Below are 23,380 nucleotides of genomic sequence, written 5' to 3' on the forward strand. Positions count from 1 at the left end.
GTGCGCCAGACGCTTAGGTGTATCGTAGAAACACATCAATTGCTCGTATAACACATGTTCCGAACAAGATCTACGGGACGCAACAGACAGGGCGTTAAGCGTCGCTACCTTCTGGTCCCGCTTAATATAAAACCGTATATATATGACGATAAATACGTAACCATCGACACGAGAAGAAAAAGAAGATAGCTGTTCTTGTATTGTATGTCGTGGCATCACCGGACGGGCTCTGGAGAAGACCAGCGCTGGCTTATACCCAAGCATTGTGTTGAGTTGTGTCCATTTCGTGATGCACACTTAATGATCTGTTATTTTCTTGATGTTATTGTCTGTACATTTTCGTACATGTTTGGTGATCGTCACGAATAGTCCATCTCTAATATGCATTGGCACCAGAGTTGAGACAATATCACAGATCTACAGTCAAGATTGCCTCTCAAATATCAAAATATCGTTGAAAGAATCGAATTCAGAAATAATATGTGATTGCGTAATTATTTGTTTATGCAACAGTGTATTTCAAGATATAATCTCCTGCCGTATCTCCTGTTAACCTTACCTTTCGTTTAAGTCGGTCGTTAGAAGCCGGTGCGAAGCTAAAAAGTAGTCACTTTTTTTTTAACGGGCTCCCTGCGGTTTTCATCGATTTCCGACAAGATTTGAGCCATTACTCTTGCATTTGCACTACAGATAGCATTATAAGACAAACGGCTATCGGTTCTAATTTAATATTTTATTTCCATTCCTGTATGCCGGATTTTGAAAAAAAATTATACTAATTTTTTATGATTGTTTAACTTTGTCTAAAATCACACCTTTTTTTTTTTTTTTATTTTTTTTTTTTTTTTTTTTTTTTTTTTTTTTTTCATTGTTGGCCTAATATTGTTCAACTTTGATGCCAAATATCTCAAAGAACAGACAATGAACATTGAAATCAATATGGGATACTATATTGCTTAAAGCTTTCGCTGTTAATATGGTAAACTACAAAAACCATTACAATACTAAGGAATTCAAGTCGGAGGTTGGCGCAAGGGAGCCTTAATTTGTAGTCTGCCTCTATGTATGGCTTCCATATATATGCATTCGCACCAGAGTTGAAGTCATGTACACAACAATAGTGACCGATACTGAAATTAGTATTCTTTTTTCGTCCCGGTAGCCAGTCCAAGAGCCAAACGCGAGATTAAGCAAAAATGTTCATCCAGGTATTAAAATAAATATCGTGCACTTAAATCACATCCACTCATTCGTTAATTCACTTTTCTTGCAATTAGTGCCGTTATTTAATGATTCATCTCAACTCTACTGCGACACATATTGCAATCAATGAGAATTTGAAATACCTACAGGTGGATTGTCAAGAAAACTTTATGGCCAATTTAATTTACTGCCATCTTTCGACACATGATTAAAACTTTTAGAACGCCATTTGACTTTGATTCTTATTATTTCACTGGTATGTGTGAAAATTGTTAAATATCAAAATGTGGCGCCATAAATCGCTCAAAACGATGCCGTCAAGTTTTAATCATGTGTCCAAAGATGGCAGTAAATTTACTGTGGCTACAAAGTTTTCTTTGATAATCCACATCTATTTCAAATACTACCCTCACTTCCCTTTGCCTGGAATGTCATCTATTATTTTTTTATATTACAATATTTTAAGATATGGTAAATTTTTTACGGTAGATGTCGCTATGCGCATTCCTAAGGCGATTAACAAAAAAGATGGAATGGAAAGATTCGCACGCTTCTGGTGATCTTCGGTAGCTAAGTTGGTTACACATTCGCTACCAACGTTTTCATAGCGCTACGCTCGTGGCCGATTCCAGCGTTTTCCCGCTTTGTATACGAACAGAAAACCCACCGAGCGGGTTCCCGGTACTCAATGTGTTAAGAGCGATCGGGACGGTGTATTGACAGGTCGCAAGTTCGAGTCTTGCTAGTAGCGGCGATTTTTTTCAATTTTTTTTAATATATATTTTTGTAGTAAGTATCGTTCGCCGACGTACCTGTTTGATAAAAATGTTCTCCGTATCGACCTTTAACTGTCAAAACTATGGCTATAATATTTGCATTACATTACGCGTCTTAATAATTCTTTGTTCATAAATATGCGAGCAAACACATATACACTTCAAAAGTTTTAGTAAATAATTTAACAACACGCTGGTGGTGTAAACAAATACTAACATTGACAAACATGTTAGCAGCAAAATGGACATCTTGACAGAGAGGTGAGACACTCCCGACAGCACAGTGCATGTCAAATGTTAAACACAAATATTACAGGAGTTTCCAAACTGTAGGGCGTGACCCCGTAACTAAAAAGTAAGGATCAAAGTAAGAAAACTACATTGAAGAACAAGAAAAACAAATTACACCAAAGAGGGACAGGGGTCGTAATAAAGGTTGGGAACCCCTGTACTGTAAAATCAACAATTAAGTTTTATTTTGACTAGTTTGTTTTTACTTAAAATTACGTACCTATTTTTGAACAATAAAAATGTAAAGCAGAAAGGGTTTTATATCATACATACATTTATTCAACGCATAACTTCTTATCAATGTGAATAAATAGCACATAATTCGATAATATAAATTATCGAGACAACTACTCGAAAATGCATAATTACTTCATCGATGATCAATTGGCCTTGACCTTTCAAAAATTTTCACAATTATTGATTCCTACGATTTTTAAAGTAAGAGGTTAATTCCCTTTCCAAAATTCACCACACATTTGCTTTTATTACCAATCGTCATTCTTATTACCTAAGCAATAGAGTTCACAGAATATCAAGGAAGTGATTGGTCAAGACATTGATAAGGGCGTCCGCTAGCTGGCGCGGTTGCAAGGAGCGGGTGAGCGGATTAGTGTAACGGATTTTACCTACAATGGCACCCGCGTGCGTGCGCTCGCTCCGAGCACTTACGCCAGCCAGCGGACAAGCTAAAACACACTGCCTTAGTTATTAAAATAGGCATGAACTATAGTTGCACAACGCTACACGATACACCGAATAGAAACAAAGAGAACGGACTTGATTAATACTTTAGAAAACGATATACATAGAAAACCCACTGGGCGATCACTTTGTACAAACACTTTATCATAACAGAAAAATATGCAATTTTTTTTTAAATAATGGTATAGATAATAGCGATACGTCGAGTCTTCAAACTCTATCAAACACGAATGTTAGTCATAAGTACATGATAACAGCACAAACCCTTCATTAAATCTTTAAGGGGGTCCGCTTGCTTGCGCGGTTGCACGGAGCGGGTGAGTGGGTCTACAAAAAGTAGTAGTAGGCTAACTGGTGCGGACGCGTGCGACGGATTTTACCTACATAGGCACGCGTGCGTGCGCCCGCTCCATGCTTCCGCGCCAGCTTGCGGACGCCCTAATACCCTGACATCTAAGCTATTTTTATGGTACGGTACCGTAAAATTAGCTTAGTGTTAGTATATCTCAAAAAAATTCAAATTTGACCCTGAGATCTAGCACTTAAAGAAAATTTTCCAACAGAAGCAGGGGGCGGGTGTGGCGCGCGGGCTGGCGGGGGCCGAGGTGCCGGCGGGGCCGATCTGAGTCCAGATCGGACGCCCACCAACGAGGCGCCCTTACCGCTCTTACAATCTGGTAAGAAAGATGAACTGGAAACCCTGACAAGGCTGCCAAGATCCCATAACAATCATGTATTGTGTTCTAGCTTCAAGAGAGTATGCGGAGCGTGCCGCTGCTGGACGCCGGGGCTCAGCCAGCTCAGCAAGCACGCCCTCCACTCTCGAGCGCACCGCCATCCACAATATACCACACCAATCTCCAGGTAATTGCATTGTATTGTAGCACGGGCAGATATCCGCAACTCAACGACTGACGCCTATTTTGTACAAAGGGGTGGGTTAGTTCAACCAGCCCAACACCTCAAGGAATCCTATCAAACCTCTGATGTTGAGTAGGACTTCGGGGACTCTCGGAAATGTGAGATGTTTTGCCCTGTATGGCAAATTTAAAACTTAATTTTACGCAATCAAGTCTCATTGTAGTAAATAATAATAAATTTAAAGTCTAATACAATGTGTGTGTGTGTCCGGAGGTCGCGGGTTCAAACCCCGGCTCGTACCAATGAGTTTTTCGGAACTAATGTACGAAATATCAGCTGATATTTACCAGTCGCTTTTCGGTGAAGGAAAACATCTTGAGGAAACCGGACTAATCCCAACAAGGTCTAGTTTACCCTCTGGGTTGGAAGGTCAGATGGCAGTCGCTTTCGTGAAAACTAGTACCTACGCCAAAACCTTGGGATTAGTTGTCAAGCGGACCCCAGGCTCCCATGAGCCGTGGCAAAATGCCGGGACAACGCGAGGAAGAAGAAGACAGTGTCTGTATACATTAGCGTTTCCGGCAAATCCGGTAGCTCTTATCAGATTTGTTTATGATGTTGGCCCAATGAATAATCCAAGTCTGTGACCTCGAGCGCCAAACACAACTTTGTCGGAAACTGCGAAAATGAACCCCATTACAAAAGGCGACAAAGTTACTGAATTAATCGTTTAGGGTTCATTAGTCCGTCGCATTGCATGTTGATCGACGCGTAAATAACTTTTCCACAGTATCGGAGCGTGCGCCGGACCCTCAACCGGAGGAGCGACTCAGCCCCCGCGCAGAGATGCGGCTCGCTTTGGACCAGGGGACGGATGTGCTGGCGCAGCAGGAGGCGAGAAAACAGGTAAGTTATGTTTCATAACATCTTATCTTATATTATTATTCGGGGCCGCTTGCATATTATACACTTCGACCCATCGGGATCTTTTGTGCAATTTCCCCCTCAAGAGCAACCTTTGGTCTTCAAGAGCGTTTTTAAAACATCACTTTGACTTAACCCGCAGTCGTCTTAATTTGTTCAGATATAGTTCTGAGAATAGATCTTTCATCATTAACTATCGAATCACCTGTTTAGTACAGGTGATTCGATAGTTAATGTTTACTTACATTTGCTTATTGTTAACCACACTCGCAGATGGCCAAAAGATACTACAATGTCACATGCCATAATGACGGTCTAACAGGTTATTCGTACGGAGATAACAAGCAAATTTCGTCCTTGTGGTAAGGGACAAAGTGATAGCTTTGGCTTGGGAACGTCACATATTTATTTTTGTATATTTTAACTGAATTTCAATGTAATATATTTAAGAGGTTTTTATTACCAACGCAATACAAATTTATATAGGTACTAAAATTAAAACTAAACTAGCCATAAAATAAAACTACTTAAAAATTAAACTAATATTAAATAAAACTAAAATTAAAAGATATACTAATAAACAAATTAGTTATAAAAAGAATACCACTTCTAAAGCCTCCGCCTGCGGCAAAGATCCCATAACGCTGGCCGCGTTACCTCTCTGTATTGCCAGGGATATACGCTGGGAGAGGTAAGCGCCAGCCCTATGGTCTCCAGTGGCGTCGATCAGCCGTGCCGACAACTTATATTTGTAAATAAACTTGTTTTTTTTTTATATTAAAACTTTCTATCTACATTTTTGTTAAATTATTATTGGATATGTGAAAGTTAACAATGAAAATATTTGTCCCACTCAGGTAAGCTTATTCGTAGAGCCTGCATAGAGCTTATTTTAAATCTTTAACCGCCGACTCAAAAAGAGGGGTGTGTGTAAAAAGTTTGGCCACTATGTGTTTGTTATATCTTTTCTAACAAACAAATGTCAGATATGGACTAACTACTACTTACATTGCACAGTTGATAAGTTACGTCGTTATCCTCTATTCCCCTGTCCACAGGCTGGCGGGTCAGACCCCTGGTCGTTTCGCGCGGCATGTCAGCGGTCGCTGCTCCGTCGGGTGGCGAGCGCGGACGCGGTGACGCTCTGCCGCGCTCAAACCCGCCGCACCGCGCCGCATACTACTTCGCGCAATTCTGTATATGCCTGGAAAGGTGAATGAACTTTGCAGTCTTGCTGACTCTGTTTAACAATTACGGTGTGCAAGCACCGCCGCACCGCGCCGCATACCAGCATGTCAGCGATCGCTGCTCCGTCGGGTGGCGAGACTGGCGAGCGTGGACACGGTGACGCTCTGCCGCGCTCAAACCCGCTGCACCGCACCGTACACTACTTCGCGCAATTCTGTATTTTTTTATAAAAACTGATCGGCGATTGGCTCTAGTCACACCTGATGTAAAGTGAAGACGGGGCCTAAGATGGAGCTCACCGGTTCAGTAGTAGCCTATTCACTCTTGCTTTAAAGAGACCGAGGTCATATTTATCAGGGAGCGCATTCCATTCCTTAGCCGTACCAGAAAAGAGGAAGCAAACCGTTTAGCTTGGAAAGGTGAATAAACCTAGTGATCGTGCTGTGTGTATCTTTCATTAACGGTGTGCGAGCAATTCGCGGAAGCCAATCCTTTTTATTGTCTTGAGAATACATATTGAAAGAAAAGGGCCTCGCAGATGGTACTAGATTAGTTAATGCTATGCCACTGGGTATATTATTCTACCGGGTGGGCCCTATAACACGAGCAAATAATATATCGTTCAGAATATATACATGGCGTCTTAGAATAAACTTTAAAGTGTACTAAGAATAAAAACATCAAGTTGTCGCTGAGAAAATGGCCAGTTTGACGAGTGCACTTGCAGCCTTACAGTTTAATGTGAAACACACCAACTTGTCAGTAGAAAAAGGCGCGAAAATCAAATGTTCTATAGAAAGTCAGCTCTTCGCGCCTACAATGATAAAATTTGCCGCCTTTTTCGAATAGGAAGTATCCCTGTGTATAAGCATCTTGTGTTTCTTTCTGTATAAATGTACGCTGCAAGTAATAATACTTAACGTGACAGTTCCAGAAAGCGAGAAACTTTCGGAGATGGAGCAACTGGCGCGAGTGGAAGCTCAGACGATGCGTTCGCGGACGCGCTCTCTATGCCAGAACGGGAAGATGTAAGTATCGTCGTCAGTGAAATATATAGGTTATAGACAGTGGCGGGGCAAGACCAAAATTTTATGTGGGCAAGTATCATTTAGCGAGGCCCTCTGGTGGCGCAATAAATAACAAACATTTTTACGTTGTGCCCGAGATATACTTATTTGAGGCGCGAGGCCCCTCGGGCCGCGAGGCTGTAGGCAGTGGCCCACGTCGCCCACGCGTAACGCCGCCTCTGGTTATAGACGCAGCTCTTAGGGCGAGTGCTAGCTGGCGTGAAAGCAAAAGCGGGCGAACGCACGCGGGTGCCATTGTAGTTAAAATCCGTCGCTTGCGTCCACGCCAGTTAGCGTTGCTCATACTATTTTTCGTAAACCCACTCACCCGCTCCGTGCAACCGCGCCAGCTAGCGGACGCCCTAAGTACATTTTTGACTTTATACGTGTTCGAATAGACATTTGTTTTGTTCGTGTGTGTCTTTTAAACATGTATTGTCTATTCGAACACGTCACAACTACATACAACAGGTGACTTACTTAAGTTTTTTACCTATATGTCAATTTGGCGGCAAAATATGTATATCAATAAATCTTTGTTAATGACCTTTAACTTGGCACTAGAAATGAGAAACTGCCAAGTCCTAATTTTCTTGGGTACGTGCAGAGGTTCATTTTGAAATCATGTATCATTTTCGTGTATTTTTTATACTTATAGGGTCAATATTTTGCGAGATATGTACGGTTTTTATTGAAAAAATTGAAAAATAAAATATTTCAAATCAAAAGTAGGTTATAATCAGCAAAATCAATTAGTAAACTTTTATTTATTTATTTAACCTTTATTGCATAAAAGAAAATACAAAAGATGGACTTAATAATATAAGGCATTCTCTACCAGTCAACCTTTGGACAAAGGTAGTTTACGGAAAGTTTTTTAGATGTGACTATCAAACCTAGACCAAAGAATCAAACCTAGTTAAGCTGCAACAGGATGTAACGTCTAAATCATATACAATATTAGATGTCTAAGTACAAAAAAAACGTACTTAAATTACACAACTCATTTATTTGTGGCTTGAGCACGAATATTTGTTCCCGATACATGGGTGGTCTATGTATTTATGTATATATATATATATATATATATATATATATATCCTTGCCTAAGTACCCACAATACAAAACCTTATTAAGCTCTTTAAAGATAAAAAACAGTTTCATTTATGTACATATTTTCCTGCCAAAATATGCTATTTTACCTGTAGTTATACTTATATGTCAAACATCTTGCAGTATCATCAAACATTATCAAAAGTGCAATAGGTACGAGTATATATTTTTTCCAATTCTTTGCTTCACTTTTTGAACACCAACGAGTGTGAATTAAAGCCTGAAGCCAAAGACAGTCAGGCTTAATTAACACGAGATTGTTATTAATGCACCGTCCGTGGCACACGATATTTTTCATCACAAAAAAAAATTAAACTTCTGCCTAATTTCGGTCGTTAATTACGGACCGCATCAACTAGCAAATGTAATGAAAAAGATCATTGTTACATACGTTTTTGATCTGATTCCAGATTGGGTTTCCTCCGCCGCCGAGCCTCCTCCGATAGTCCCCGTCGGGAGCCCCTGCTGCTCGGTACTCGCCCGTTCTCCCCCCGACGATCTACAGTGAGCAACCATGATGACTATTATAAGATTTGCTTTGTCAACGGCAATGTGTGAATGGGACAGGACGATACGTCAGTGTCGCACGTCCGGCCACAGTTTATATTGCTTTTTAAATCGGCTTGTTCCTTCTCACTCATGACGGATTCAGTAGCTGATCGCGCTGTATAATATAAACAATGCCTTTGCTCGTAAAGGAATTGTTAAACAATAGACTAAGGTATAAACCAAAAAATATAACCTTAGAAAATTTCAATTATACACACAGTGTAATAACACACAATCAGTATCGTGTTCAGAGTGGAAATTGTCAGTGTCAGATGACAATTGTCAAGTTGATATAAAAAGATAATGTAAAAATATTACTGTCAGATTGGTGAAATAGGAAGCTGGGTTGGTACTATTAGAAAAACTTTACTTAGGTTTTGTCAATTAATTATCTTTATGTGAAAAATGTACTTAATGTTCTATATATATATACGAGCCCAAATGCAAAAGAGTTCGACTATTAACATTTTTATAGTGGATAGATTTTTAGACTAGAAATATCGAGTTCAGTAAATAATTAAAGCAATAAATAAACACTGTTAAATATTATAAAAATAATGTATTTTTATTCGTATATGGACAACAGTACATATTATGGTTATTTGCTGTAAAAAACACATTTATGTACTTAAGCTGTCGAAGCAAAATAATTCGTCTGCTAGTAAATCGGTGCAAAAAAGTTCGTCTACCACTGGGTAGAGTCGCCTTTCCTCTTGTAGACGGCTTCAATTCTTTGTGGCATGGTGTCCACTAACGCGGCACATTCCGCAGAGGATATTGCTGTGGCCCTAGTGAAAAAGGGTACAAGTCTCTGGCAGCGCAGGTGTAAAGGGGTGTAAGTTCCACGTAATACTTATGCCCTTATACACCTAAACTGCCAGAGACTTGTACCTTTTTTCACTAGGGCCACAGATTGAATCCCACACTGCGGTTATCTTGTTCTTTAAATCTTCCTTCGACTGCGGGATCCTTACGCAGTTTCTTTTTCATCTTCCACCACAACGTCTCGATCGGAGACAAATCTGGGCTGCTAGGTGGCCAATTCTCCAGTGTAGGGATATTGTGGTTCTTTAACTAAGCCTTCGTGCTCTTGGCAGTGTGACAAGAAGCACCATCTTGCTGGAAAACATACTTATTCTCATATTGTAAACTGGGAATTGAAGGCAATAAGCTGGTCTTTAAGATTTCTTGGTACTTAGGAGCATTCACAGTGCCCTCAATAAACTGCAGCCTACCCACACCTTGAGCTGACATACACCCCCAGATCATGAGTGAGGCAGGAAACTTGACTTTTCTCTTTAGGCAGTCTTTATTGCGAACAATTTTTTTGCGTTCGTCGCCAAGCCACTTCAAACTTCGATTCATCGCTCCATATTATGGATCGCCACTGATCAACAGTCTAGTTTCGACGAGCTAAAGCGAATATTCGCCTCTTCTTTTTCTGAAGTTCAGTAAGTAAAGGTTTTTCTTTCGCCGTATAGAATCCGTATCCCATTCTTTTCATGACTCGATTGCATGTATCGACAGACACATCTTTATTGATCATTTCTCGCCATCGCACGGTAAGTTCTCCTGCCCGAGCACGTTGATTTTGCTTAATGATCTTTTTTAAAACTCCGTTTTCGGCTGGTGTTGTGATGCGTGGGCGACCAGTTTTCTTCAAGCTTGATATACGTCCAGTTTTCTTATAATGCTGGATAATAGAATGTATAGTAGATCTTGGTAAATGAAGGTCTTGAACTATTTTATGCACAGATTTTCCTGATTTACTGCTTGAAATTATAATTTCTCGAACGTCTTGCGAAATTGGTTTACCGCGACCCATATTGAAAATGAACACTTGATAAATAATACGAAATTGAGAAAAATTGTCTTTTTATAGCCAAAGTGACATTTTCAGAATATCGAACAATTCTATTTTCAAACAGATTTATTTTTAAATTTATTCTAAAAGTGCTAATTGCTTACTTGACGAACAATTTTGCACCGATTAGTGTGAAACGAACTTTTTTGCTTGTGGTTCGTGAAAAAAGGAATGACTAATTCTCTTGCTATGTAAAATATCGGCTCGATATCAATATATAAAGAAAAACTACGTTTGTTAACATTGGCACCAATGCTAAAATATATTTTGAAATATTAACACTGCAGCGGTAATCAAAGATTTAAAAAAAAGTCGTCGCTTTGAAAGTGACTAGACGAACTCTTGCATTTGGGCTCGTGTGTAGACAAATACCAATAGAGCGTTAAATAGCTTTTCGGTGTTGCGTTTGTATCATAAAAAATAAAGATCCAAGACCTCCTTTCTTAATAGTAAACCAATCACAGCTTAAAAAAGATGGCTGACGTAATGGACGTGCGAAACTGACGATATTTTAACAGCTTTGCGATTCCCTGCACGCCTCAAGCTTGTGCCTGTATGGGAGGACATTACGAGCCATATTTGGACTGGAAAACTAAAAATGACCCTTTTTCTGAAGGATATTTAAGCCTTTTTAATATTGAAGCATTTAAATTGGTTCCTTCTAATTTATGGTCATTCTTCGCTCGGTATCTACCGTAACTCTCAGAAAACGGAGAATCGAATTAGAAACAAATCAGTTTACCGTTCATGGTTCTTTTGGAGACTACACACTGGGGCTCGAACACTGATCATTTTGTTTCTTGTCAAATCTAAAATGAAGAAAATTGTTGAAAATAGTGAATATTTCATTTTAATATATTAATTTCCCTATTATTTGACGCATTAGTAGTTGACACCATTTGTGATTTACACGCTATATTAGCTGCACCAACGAAAACCTAATTGACCATTTTAAAACCCATAATAATATTTTTGGGTCAAGATGGTCACTTAAAAGTCAGTGGTTCACGGTGACACGATGTTTTTGCACTACTAAGAAAAATTATGCATACCATTCCATTTACAATGGAAAAGAGATGCAACTCCAAAATAATAGTTTTCATGATGTGTGGTCTCCTGTCCGGGCACTGGCTTAGCTTTGTCCCTTTCTGAGAACTGTCATAAGCTAGTCGTTTTTATTGGCGTTATGCTATCCTTTTGTTAACTGTACCTATTATGAAATAGACAATAACCTCATGTAATTCAAATATCGAGTGCAAAACAAGTATGTACTTGTCGATATTTGGAATTAAATAAAATTTAATGAAATTAAAACTATAAAGTTCGATTGTTTATTTGGGGTCACATTTCCACATTGCCAGAATTGTCACTGCCAGTTTATTGTCAGATTGATCGTTACATTTACTACTAGGTTTTCTTGTCAGAAAGGGAATATTTGTGTAACTGGTTGTTTCTTTATTAGCCTCAAATGCATCAATATTCAAGTAAGGTTATTGTCTATGTTTACTTCACTTACATCGACTTAAATGTGTTATTAGATTCAATAAATGTTCACTATTCAAATATTATATTATAAAATAAAAAACATAATTTTATTTATGACCATTGAATTAAATCTTTAAAATGAATTTAAAAATTTCTTGATTGTGACATGGGTTGTTGAAAAATATGTATACTGTCCGAAAAAATATAGGAGTTTACGTATCGTATTTAACGTTAAAGTTTAAATTTTGGTGCTTGCCACATCACACCAAAAGATTAGATACGATTTTAAATAAAAATAGTTTCTAGGTTAAATTTAGCCTCTAAAGGTTTCCGGATTTGACTAGTCAAGTAAAAATTAAAATTTAATTGTAATTAATATATTAGTCTTCGTTAGCTGTTCTTTAACGCCATACTGCCTTGAAGTGACGGAGGATCGAATGTGAATCATTGGTAACCGTGTCGGCCAACTGAGCAATGTCTTAGATAATTTTTAAATTGTTAAACTATGGGGTTACTTTCATTAAATAAATTTACTGTAAGTAAAAGTTTGGAATAATTGTTGGTTAGATAATGGTATTTGCTATGACGCTTGGCTACGTCGGTTATTGAAGAGGTCAATTATATACTGTATCAAACATGAATCAATAGAGATTCCATCCGAATAAGCCAAAAAAATGTCATCTTAAAACAAATAAGTTGAATTTAGCTCAGTAAATAAATGTCACTAAAACCAATTTGTCATCATAAACCCTAATATTAGTAATTTAATAGAAACGTTATACAAACGACAAATATTGAAACAGCGCCATCAATACTCGACGTAGTCAAACGTTTGTTTAAATCAAGTCAATATTGGCATTAGAAATACGAAGTAGACGTAATTGAAGGCCATTTTTAAAACTTTAGTCTTAACCCGTTATCCTACTGGCGTATAAAGAATAATTAAAAGTTAAAACCTCGAATTTAAGTATTGGTTAATTAGTCAATTGTTAAACTTGACGTTTCGCGACAAACGGATCAAATATTTCATGTAACAACTATTTGCTACTTTTAGTCAAATTAAATGTTTGATATTGCGCTGTGAAATTGATAGTCTATGAATCCGTGAACGCTCATGTCAATTGTTCTTGCTTAGGCTAAATTTTAATCCAGCTTCATTTTGTTGTTAAATAAAATCTGTCCAATTTACTTCAAAGGATTTAAAAATATATTTATATTGAAATCATTAGCTTTTCATTCTTTAAGTACACCTTGCTTCCTTCTTTTCGTTTACAATGGCATTAAATTTAAACTAATGTATAGAATACTGTCTTGCTGAATTTCCGTTGCCATTAATGCGCACAATTTTATTGATGTTCCTGTAAGATGAGAAGCGAATGTTCGTTCAGTTCAGCAAGACAGTACCTACCTATAAACGTTTTCGAATTATTATGTAGTTGTTGACAATTATTTGCCATGGCCATTTGTCGCAACATATTACTTCTACTTATATGCAATAGCTTGCAAAAGCTCTATAACGGCATAACGCAGCACTTTGGCGCTATCACTGCACAACACAAATGAATATTGTTCAAAACAAGCACAATTTATCAATGTGATACTAATGGTAATTGTCATCTTCAAATAATAAGTTGCCGTATTTTTTAGCGCAATGTAAAATTGCTTTGTTATTTATTGACCTAAAAATAAACAACGCTATCTTCATTGTCAGTTGACAATTGTCATGTTGGTATATTAAGCGCCAACATTTTTTATCAAACATGACGAGCGATCATTTCATATTAAATATGTACGTTTCATAAACAAGCAATCAGTGTCTTATTGTCATTGTCACTTATCGCCAGTCATGCTTATAAAAGGCAGTTGGCTAAAGTTTGAGGATATGGTGTGTAAATGACAGATATTGTTGTTACAAAAAACTGAAAATTTGGTGCAGTGCTGGCATCAGTTTTGTTAGTAAGCCTTACATATTTCAGCCGCACATCGCTTTTTGCAAGGAGAAGGATCTCTTTAAACTGGCGAAGCAATATAAATTGTGGAGAACATTCGTCAAGTTTCTTATTAATGTTTTTGACCATTCTTACCAAATCCGCGTATAATTAATAACGCCTTTTTCTTTCATTTTACAGAGCAGATCATTGTCATTTTATTTGTTATTGTCACTTATCAGATTATCACAGGTGATCGTTGTCAATATCTGTGATTCAGAAACATCAGTCATAGACGACATATCAAGTTAATACTACTAATGTTTTTTTTTAAGGTGTATTAGTATTTTTTAATGAGATCCTTGTCCAAACGCAGCCGTTGCCACGCAACCTTCTCACTGAGTCCTTGACAAGACAGATTATAGACTGCAAGATTTCGTCTGTTTCTACGTTGCTTATGATCACTGTATACTGTCGATGGGTAGAAGTTTAAGATTGTTTAAACTTGACGCACTGGATTTTAAAGTATACTGTTAATTGTTTAAAAAAATAGCAATAATTTTACGGATATTTACTAAGTTAACTTATAACTGGCGCAAACTAATAAAATTTTGCTTTGGAATAAAATTAAATATTTCGAAGAAAAATATAGGTATTAATTAAATTATTGCTATTCAGTACTTTTTAATGATACGCCAGGAAAGAACAAATATGAACATCAGTTATTTTAAAAGGTAAGTTAAGTAATATTTTTTTTCTGTTTTAAGAAGTACTATATCCACAAAAGTAAAGTGTGTAATAACTTTAAATCAAAAAGTTAAATACTTGTTTGCCAGCCATCAATGTCACAATAAAATAAGGCGCCAAATAAAAAATATAGTGAGTACCTTTCATTTTTGCGCCATTTTAATAAATGGCCGGACTATATAACGTAAGATAACATCCTTTAAATTGTCAATAAAATACACACTATCGAATTTTCGAAGACATTAATTTATCTACTCTTAACGCTCACAGGTCAGAGGACCGTAAAACGTTAAATAATTTACCAAAAATATTTACCTAAGTATATGCCATGATTTATTATAACTTAAGATAGGTTTTAAGCGTTCCAAAACTGTGACAAATTATACAAGTTACCTTAAGTCGCATCTGCCTGTCTCTATCTCTTTCGGTGAGTAGGAGCTCGTTAGCACGTGCACATCTCTCGCTTGCCCAGGCCGTGTAGCCAACGTGCCTATCGTTCATGCTCCGTGGCGAACGAAACGCAACTGTCACAGTCGCACTAATTCGGAAGAGTGATAGAGTGAGATGACTACGCTACGCTACGGAGCGTTAACGATTGTAACGTTGGCTACGCGGCCTGGGCAAGCGAGAGATGTGCACGTGCTAACGAGCTCCCACTCACCGAAAGAGATAGAGACAAGCTTATGTTTAGCAACGAATATGACAAAGATGAATGGAATGCGAAAATTAATCGATAATAACAGATTTCTTCGTATTTTTTGTGCTCCTTGTGTATGATTACAACCTATCTATAGTTTTATAATACCATTGACTATATGTAAGTGGTAACGACCACATATTACTTTTGGTGGATTATGTACTCGTAAACGAATGTTTTTTTTATAGTTTTTACGTAATATTATTACAGGAGAAGCAATTCGAGAAAAGGTTTTGGAAACAAGTCACTAGAAGACGACAGTCCTTAGGCTCCGTTAGCCAAATATGAACGTAATTGTGCGAAACTACTAAGTACGATTTATAAAAAAGTGTTCAAGTTATAGATTTAGTGTTGACATCGAACATACGTCAAAAGTGACTTTAAATGCGGTAATGCTGTGGCGTGAAATAAAGATGGTGACTTCATAAAATTGTTACAAGCGAGAAACTTCAAAAATAGTTACATTTTTGTTGTGTCAGATTGATATTGTCATGTTCACTAGTTATTATCATGGAAGCCTTTAAAATGAGTCCTGTAGAAATAGGTAATAAAATTTAGGTAATAATATGAATGTAGCACAAATTGTCATTGTCATATAACAATTGTCATATTGGTATAATACAAGCCTGCAGTCAATAAACGTTAGATCCAAGTAATTCATTCCAATTAATACATAAGTTGAGGTCGTGTTTAATTTACTCAATTATGCCTTATTGCCTAGCGTAATAGTGTGGATAAAATTCATACAAAATACAAATTCAGTTACAATGTGAAAGCTGGAATTTTGTCAGAGCTACTTCTCGGTACGTATAGTACAAATTATCTGAAATGATTTTTTAAAAACAAACAATCGAAGGTTTTTGACTGCGAAAATAAGTTATGATACTTTGTATAATTTGTCCAGAGAATACGATCACGTTGTATTAAAGATATACTGGCAAGGAATTGAGTTAAATCTTCGACAGCTACTAAGGGCTGATGCCTACTCTTTTGTATAGAATTGTGAAACCCTTAAGAAATATTTTATTCAGACATACAATATCAGTTCCATGTAACCACTGTAAAGTTTCCATATATATAACAATTCTGTGGCTATACTTACGAGGATGCCGCTCGTCACAGGCTTGTTTAATGTATGGTAAGTAGAATAGTTTTACGCAGAATGTAAAGGCTAAGAGGTAATAAGGATACTGTTGCCAGATGACATGCCAAATAGAGACGCATGGGACCCGTCTACCTAACTCATATCTTAGATAGAATCTAATGTTAGTCAGTGATCCTCTATTTTATCTACATTGAGACTATTTAAATAGGATTACTTAGGTTTAAATGTAAAACATCGATATCGTTGACTGAAACGAATCCCCACCGTGTTAAGGATGACTCATCAGCACTTCAGCATCACGTGATCACCATCAGCTATCATGGAAAAGGAACAATTGGGCGCCCTAGCCTGTTGTAGCGCTTTGGAATTCATCTAAACTGCTGTAGGTATTTACTTCTGCATATATATGTATGCCTAAATTGTATCAAATATGGAACAATTGGCATTACATAAGAACCCTAGGAACCTTATTTTGCTTGTAAATATGTAGAACTCGAACAAGGTTACTTTGTTTATGTAGATATTTGTAAACTATTATAATATAGGTATATGTTCGTTGAAATGCAAGTGAACATGTTACATAAATAAGCTGTTTGTATTATTTTAGAAAGTTGTCCATCTGTAAGTATTTTATTTAAATGTCATGTCATAATATGTATCAACCTACATAAACCGAAAACTAACATATATTGAAAAAATATATATATACATATATATTATAAGGTACGAATTAAAAATCAGTTATGCTTAGGTAACTTCCTTATTGTTGTGGTTAATATAGGATCACTGGCTCATGTAACATACATTATAGATACTTGGGCTATTTGTAGATGTAAATATGACAAAAAGTACGGTTTAATGTTTCTCAACTGTACATAGTTAAATGTATGTATTTAGAATTTAAACGCTATTTTTTATTAATGCTTGGTATATATATTATAGTTGTACCTACTATTATCTAAGTGTTTTATCTATTTTAAAATTTACGCTCTAAGTATTGAGCTTTGCTGTTTCCTAATCACTAAGGAGTTTTTGTGAAATGGTGTTTTAGCTTAAACATGTTTAAATCATTATTAAACTTAAACAATTTGAAGAGGATTGAAACAAATGTTTACTGCGTTTATACGCATCCTGAGTAAAGTTGTGTTGAGTACCTACACCAAGTATGAACATCATCTTTTTTGTCGTAGTTATTTAAGGAGTTCGTATAAAAAAAAGTAAAAATGTCGATGAAACACCAATTTTTAAGCATAATGTTCTATCACTCATTGTTTAATAATAACTTCTTGTTTACTTGTTTTATTGTACCATAATATTACTAGCGGAATTGTTGTCGTCCGTGCAATTCGTGGTACCTATTGTCAAAACACTGAAACACCAACAAAACACCAATTTTACTGAAGGTATATGTTAAATGCATATTTGTCAGTGTTATTTGATACTAGTAAATGTTAAATAAGCCACGAATCACAGACTATGTTGTATTTTAATACGTCCATTTTAATCGTCGTAATTCTGCTTATTCATTATAAATCAAAATCATGTTCGATGTTTAATAGATAAAAGATGATAAAAGAATAATTTCTGTTCACAACCAGCTTTTTAACACAAGTTAAATGCATTTGGAACCACCATAACATGATAACAGAGATTACCTTTCGACACCAGTACAGAGATTTTTCTTCAAAGTGTGACTTAGTTTCTTAGTACCAATGTAGTTGAATTTAAGCAACTAATCACAATATATCAATGTTATTGTCATTTGAATGTTGTATTGAAATCAGTAATAGTTAGATGCCACTGTATTGTTCCCAATGTAAATATCTTAATTCTGCCATGGTACGTGTGATAACTAGAGTCAGTACTTGCTGAATGTGATATGAATGTGATATTTTCCTTACAACCCATCCAACTATAGTTTAATAGCTCCCTTAGTCCAAAATCAACTCCACGTTATGACTCATTTGAATGGGTCACAATTCCAAGGCAACGTATTTTCATAAATGGAGAAAAACTCAAACACCACCAAATAGAAGATTGACATTCAAACTATATAACGATGATGATACTATTAAACTTGAGCACCATAATTGTAGTACTAGACTAAAGTTGGGTGATACGGTACACGAAATAGACGAGTTTTCAGATAATTGTCTGTACAATGGAAGTTAAAGAGCAGCGGTCCTGGTTTAGTGGATTTCTCCACACAGAAAAAAGAAGTGGCATCTAGTATTTTATCATAGTATTACTACAAATCTATTTATTGCTAATCCGAGATAGCAGCTCTAATTAACAATTGGGTTGTGATCTAGCTTTAAAGTGAACAAATTTAATAATTTGGCGTGCTCCGTATTTATCCTCAATTCACTACATATTTAGAGGAAAGGGGACGACCACTTCTCCATTCAAACGTAGTCCCCATTTTCCTCTCTGGATATTGATATTATAGAAAATATTTTACATAACTATAGCTAAGCTCCTACGTTTGAGTTTTTTCGTATTTTGTATTATTATAAAAATTAGGAACGAGAAACAGATTTTCAACTTCTTAAATGCTCTCATAACTCTTATAATAATCAAAAATTCGAAAAAAATCATACGTAGGTATAACCACATACCTAGCTGTGGTTGATATACAACAAACTGTCTCCGAATATTTTCAATAATGTTAATATCCAGAGAGGAAAATGAGGGCTACGTTTGTATAAAAAGGCAATTTCGCGCGAGTCCTCCGCTTTTGTCGTAACAATATCAACATTTGTATCAGAATATGCACCAAAAGATATGTTTCTATTTAGAACAATTCAAGTGTTGCAGATACATTTGAATGCGAAATGTCGAGATATATCTTTATTTAGAAAAGTATTCTGGGTTGGTAGAAACTTTTGGCGCGTTGTGTCATCCGATAATATTGATGCTGACTGTACATTTCATGGTTTATTTAAGGTACCTATCGGCCACCGTTATTTGGTTATAATTGCTATACCAAAATATGACAAATTGTCATCTTCGCATAATATGTAATTGTCATGATGACGAAATGCTCCAATTTCATCAGGCGCGTATTTCACCAACTTGACAATTGACTCCTGACACTGAATTGTAATGTCTGGTGACAATTGTCAGCGTGGTGAAACAGGGGCCTGATTAACACTTTTTCTTTTTTCTTTTGACTTGTGTTATTTATCTTGTGTTTTGTCTTGTCTTGTTCTTGATACTTGATTTATGTCAAGTTCTTGAAACATTTTAGTTATCTTATTAAAATGTAAATTTGGTCTTTTGAACCGAATATTTACTTGTTAATTTTCGGATTAGCTTTAAACCGGTTTCCCAAACGCTATAGAAATATATTTTCATAGAATGTTGTCATAATTCTCAGTGTCAAAGTCTGTGTTTTAGAATAATACTTGCCGTTATGGTTTTGACAAATCTCGCTAGATGGCATTAGTGATCGATTTCTAATTCTTATAATTTGGGAACTTTGTTTTATTAAAAGTTAAAAGGTTTATTAATCATTATATTGGCAGCGTATTAGCAGCACTTTAAGCTCACCTGCACATAAAATATATAGCTGGGATAACTGCCATCCGTCCTAATATAAACCCCATATTGAAAATGGAGAGAGCTCATTTAGCTAAGCTTAATGTATTCTAACCGGTTGCGGGTGACCTTATGTATCTGTGAATCTCTATAGCCTCCTGAGACCCAGACGCAGTTATCGAATTTGGAACCTTTTGTTAATAAATGAAAGTTCAGAATAGATTGAGCAATATGTACAAAAATGTCCGTCTAACCATAGAGAAATAAGTAAGCATAGAGTGCTTACTCCATACATCAGTTTTCTTACCAAAACGCTCATTATTTTTGTATATGAGGATTGGTCAGTACCGCTATTTGACACCAGATGTCACGTGTGTCGTGATGTTAAAAAGTGTATTTCTAAGCAATTTACTTCTAATATTACTATTAATACTGATAAATCCGCTACTTGACGCTAAATGTTGACTACGAAAAAAATAAGCGTGTTGGTATGAAAACTGATGTATGGAGTGAGTACTCTGCTTACTTATTTATCTATGGTACGTCCGACTAGAATTTTTGCAAAATAAAAATACATTGCCACTTCGGGCAAGATGTGAAGCTTATGCAACTGCGGCGATAATTCCATCTTACACTTCATTATTTTACATGAATTATTATTTTATTTCAAAAATGCTTGTTTCGTGGACCGTCCTTGTGAGTACATAAATTAGTAATGTAATATTTTTAATATTTGTGACTATTGTATTGATTTTCACAATACTTAATTCAATATGAAGCTACCTAATTATTTTGTAGTCATACATTTTGTTTCAAAATGATCTCACTACCTTGAATTAATTAATAGTAGTTTACGTGACTGCTACATAACGACTGGTAATGAGGTAGATAAAGCAGTGTACGTATACACTGCTTTATCTACACACATATTAATAAGTTCTCTATTATGTGTTCAGGAACCGCATTTTATCACACTCAATAAAACGTCATCTCGTCTGATGCTAGAAATTAGTGGTGTTTGGCCTAGTGGGTAGTGACCCTGCGTACGAAGCTGATGGTCCTGGGTTCAAACCCTGGTAAGGGCATTTAAATTCGTGCGCTGAGCATGGATATTTGTTCCTGAGTCATGGCTGTTTTCTATGTAGGTATTTAAGTATTTATGCCCAAGTACCCTCAACACAAGCCTTATTGAGCTTACTGTGGGACTTAGTTTGTGTAATAATGTTCTATAATATTTATTTATATATTTATTAATTTTATTTTAAATGAAATTCCTTTGTTTTTGAGAAATAATCGTATTGTCATTATTAAATCGATATCGACTATAGATATCGACTATCACGCAATAATAACATTTTAACTTGTAACAAAACAGTTTATCTTTATGCTGGCTATCATTTACGGTTTTTGGATGCATCACAGAGGGTTTATGATATTATGTGTATGAACAAAATAATTTATATGCAATGCAAGTTTATTTTATACCCGGAACACAATTACTTAATATAACAACCACCACGTGCGCCATCTAGTGCCTCTAAGATACATTAGACGCTTTATGGTGTTCAAACTATTTATACTATATACAAAATAATATAAATCAATTCATAGATCTTTGTTGAAATACATTTACTCGTAAACATGCTCCGAAAATGGAACTCGTAATAAATTGGGAGTACTATATGTACAGAATGATTTATCTCTGGTGCTTGTTTCACAAAATTGACAAGTGGCACTTGACACTGACAATTTCATGTCCCTTTCTGGGTGGGTGGATCCTTGGAGGATTTATCATTAACATTAACTTTATTAATTATATAAAATGAACTAGACTAAAATATTAGTATAGAACCGAAGTTATAAATAATGAAACAAAAGATAAATAGTTTAATACGGAAATTTGCATGTATCAACTTAGGTATAAACCTGAATGTCATATTTAATATATAAAAATATATTTTAGTTTTTCGTTGACTTGCATGACATTTATATGTACTTCTGGTCTCCCGCGATACAGGCCTAGCCTAGTGCGGGGACTCCTGGAAACTCTGTTGTCAATCTAGTTATGCACCAACTCTTAAAAACAACCGCTGTATACTTTTTCTGTGTCCTTTCTTGTGCAATAAACATATTTTTTATCTTTTATCTTTATCTAACAACTGAAGACGCTTTGTCTATAATTTTCTGTACAAAACAGTCTGCCGATTTTTGCGGGGGAGGATCATGTCAAATGTATGTCAGATAAACTTCAGTCCATACAATACGTATGACCATTGACCGAGATTTTCGACAGAGGGGTAATAAGCTCTTAAAGACGACTCCAGTTGTTAAATCCTCCAAGGTAACAACCGTACAATGTTTGCTTGTTGGACCAGCAATGTACGGCGAATTGTCAATGTCAAGCGAAAATTGTCATCGTGGCAAAACAGGAGCTTAGCCATAATCTGACGGGTGAACACGAAGGTTATATGTACACAGTAGTGTATGTGTAGTATAAATCGCTAAAAAACGATTAGCTATCTGCGAACGAAAATAACATAGCTCTTTCATCGCTCCAAGGTAACAACCGTACAATGTTTGCTTGTTGGACCAGGAATGTGACGAATTGTCAATGTCAAGCGACAATTGTCATTGTGGCAAAACAGGGACTTAGCCATAATCTGACGGGTGAACAAGGTTATATGTACACAGTAGTGTATGTGTAGTATAAATCGCTAAAAAACGATTAGCTATCTGCGAACGAAAATAACATAGCTCTTTCATTGCTCGCTGTATTTTTGTTATTTTCGTGTTTTCGGGGTAACTACAATAGTCGTTTACAACATGCACTCGCCGTCGAAACCGGCCAGGACAGTATGATTATGATGACCTGTACATACCTATTATTCACTTCTCAAAGTCTGGTCAGACATTACAAAACCCTGGTAACTGGGCGCATTAAGGTAGTGTATACATATTTATGACACATTTTTCGTACCGATATTTTCAGACGTGACCGTATTAATTTTGTTATTTGACAACTCATGTGCTCCCCGAAGTAGTTTTTGGTAGGTCAAAAAATGTCATATCAATCAAATATGGCATAAAGTGATGTGCGGTCGGAAAGTTTTTATTTAAAAATCCACATTGATAAACTATTCGTTGGGGGATAGAATTATTCGTTTCTAAAATGAAAGTTCCCTTAATTCCCTATGAAATTTTCTGAGAACTTTTCATACATTTTGAAACTTTTCGCGAATTTTAAATCTGTAAACTAGGTACCAATCGAGCTTTGTTCCAATTTCGCAACATTTTTCTGTAAAGTTTTAGTAATAACAGTCCGTTAACCAATCCTGGTTGA

The 23,380-nt window shown here is 36.2% G+C and overlaps 1 protein-coding gene and 1 long non-coding RNA gene across 4 annotated transcripts in view; both read left to right on the plus strand.

Moving 5' to 3' along the window:
- LOC133524983 (uncharacterized) overlaps positions 1 to 16,960 on the plus strand; it is a 127,835-nt gene extending 110,875 nt beyond the window's left edge. For 2 of the 3 annotated variants that reach the window (XM_061861163.1, XM_061861171.1), the window contains exons 27-32: positions 3,536 to 3,649; positions 3,720 to 3,836; positions 4,624 to 4,739; positions 5,816 to 5,969; positions 6,874 to 6,973; positions 8,536 to 13,246. In XM_061861163.1, the coding sequence (XP_061717147.1) occupies positions 3,536 to 3,649; positions 3,720 to 3,836; positions 4,624 to 4,739; positions 5,816 to 5,969; positions 6,874 to 6,973; positions 8,536 to 8,683 (749 nt within the window). In that variant the 3' untranslated portion in view covers positions 8,684 to 13,246. Of the gene's footprint in view, positions 1 to 3,535; positions 3,650 to 3,719; positions 3,837 to 4,623; positions 4,749 to 5,815; positions 5,970 to 6,873; positions 6,974 to 8,535; positions 13,247 to 15,605 lie in introns of those variants that run through there. The other variant, XM_061861179.1, reaches the window with a different exon arrangement.
- Positions 16,961 to 18,147: 1,187 nt separating this feature from the next.
- On the plus strand, positions 18,148 to 22,185 carry LOC133524978 (uncharacterized). The gene is made up of 2 exons (XR_009800501.1): positions 18,148 to 21,335; positions 21,369 to 22,185. It is a non-coding gene; the product is annotated as an uncharacterized LOC133524978 (long non-coding RNA).
- The last annotated feature ends 1,195 nt before the right edge of the window (positions 22,186 to 23,380 follow it).

The sequence above is a fragment of the Cydia pomonella genome, chromosome 1 (genome assembly GCF_033807575.1).
Source record: "Cydia pomonella isolate Wapato2018A chromosome 1, ilCydPomo1, whole genome shotgun sequence".
In the NCBI taxonomy this organism is placed as follows: Eukaryota; Metazoa; Arthropoda; class Insecta; order Lepidoptera; family Tortricidae; genus Cydia; species Cydia pomonella.